The following is a 1193-nucleotide window of genomic DNA, read 5'->3' as shown; positions in this document are numbered from 1 at the left end:
TGTGCCGTTGTTTCCTTCCGTGATATTTTTTTCCTGTATTCCTCCTCCCCTGTGCTTTCAATCAGCGTAACCTTGAAGACGGCAAGTGGTGTCGTCATTTCTATATATTTTCTTGGTTTTATATATGCGGTTGACGCAAAGTCGACCCTGTGTTTTCTTACCGGTTTTTTTCGCTGCTGTCTTCCTCCTCCCCTGTACCCACAATCAGCGTAACCTTGAAGACGGCAAGTGCTGTCGTCATTTCTATATATTTTCTTGGTTTTATATATGCGGTTGACGCAAAGTCGNCGCGCCGGGATAGAAACGGAGGGTGACGCGCAGGTGATCAATGATGATGAGCTGGGGGTTTGCAACGCCAGTGAAGCAGACGACGCCGAGGATGGTGGAGAAACAACGAATGAAGGCCCCACACGAAGCCAAACGTATCCACTGCGATCGCGCAGACATCGAGCCAGCCGGGGCGGCGCACCCATCTTCTATGCGTTGCCTGAGGATGATGGCGGAGAGATATGAATTGCCAATTAGTTTGTTCCAATTTCCATTTTTTTTTTTTATTTTCTGAATCAGGCCGACACAAAGTTGTGCCGTTGTTTCCTTCCGTGATATTTTTTTCCTGTATTCCTCCTCCCCTGTGCTTTCAATCAGCGTAACCTTGAAGACGGCAAGTGGTGTCGTCATTTCTATATATTTTCTTGGTTTTATATATGCGGTTGACGCAAAGTCGACCCTGTGTTTTCTTACCGGTTTTTTTCGCTGCTGTCTTCCTCCTCCCCTGTACCCACAATCAGCGTAACCTTGAAGACGGCAAGTGCTGTCGTCATTTCTATATATTTTCTTGGTTTTATATATGCGGTTGACGCAAAGTCGGCCCTGTGTTTTCTTACCGGTTATTTTCGCTGCTGTCTTCCTCCTCCCCTGTACCCACAATCAGCGTAACCTTGAAGACGGCAAGTGCTGTCGTCATTTCTATATATTTTCTTGGTTTTATATATGCGGTTGACGCAAAGTCGGCCCTGTGTTTTCTTACCGGTTATTTTCGCTGCTGTCTTCCTCCTCCCCTGTACCCACAATCAGCGTAACCTTGAAGACGGCAAGTGCTGTCGTCATTTCTATATATTTTCTTGGTTTTATATATGCGGTTGACGCAAAGTCGACCCTGTGTTTTCTTACCGGTTATTTTCGCTGCTGTCTTC

The 1193-nt window shown here is 46.2% G+C and overlaps 1 protein-coding gene across 1 annotated transcript; it reads right to left on the bottom strand.

The window, feature by feature from the left end:
* Window positions 1-261: 261 nt before the first annotated feature.
* Window positions 262-678, bottom strand: DQ04_04821080 (hypothetical protein; the record flags this gene model as incomplete). The annotated part of the gene is made up of 1 exon (XM_009313818.1): window positions 262-678. One exon carries the CDS (start codon window positions 676-678, stop codon window positions 262-264), a length of 417 nt encoding a protein of 138 aa, XP_009312093.1.
* Between the last annotated feature and the right edge of the window lie 515 nt (window positions 679-1193).

Source organism: Trypanosoma grayi, assembly GCF_000691245.1.
Source record: "Trypanosoma grayi strain ANR4 Tgr_482_V1, whole genome shotgun sequence".
Lineage (NCBI taxonomy): Eukaryota > Euglenozoa > Kinetoplastea > Trypanosomatida > Trypanosomatidae > Trypanosoma > Trypanosoma grayi.
The sequence above is the reverse complement of the archived record's forward strand: the minus strand, read 5'-3'. Positions and strand labels throughout refer to the sequence as shown.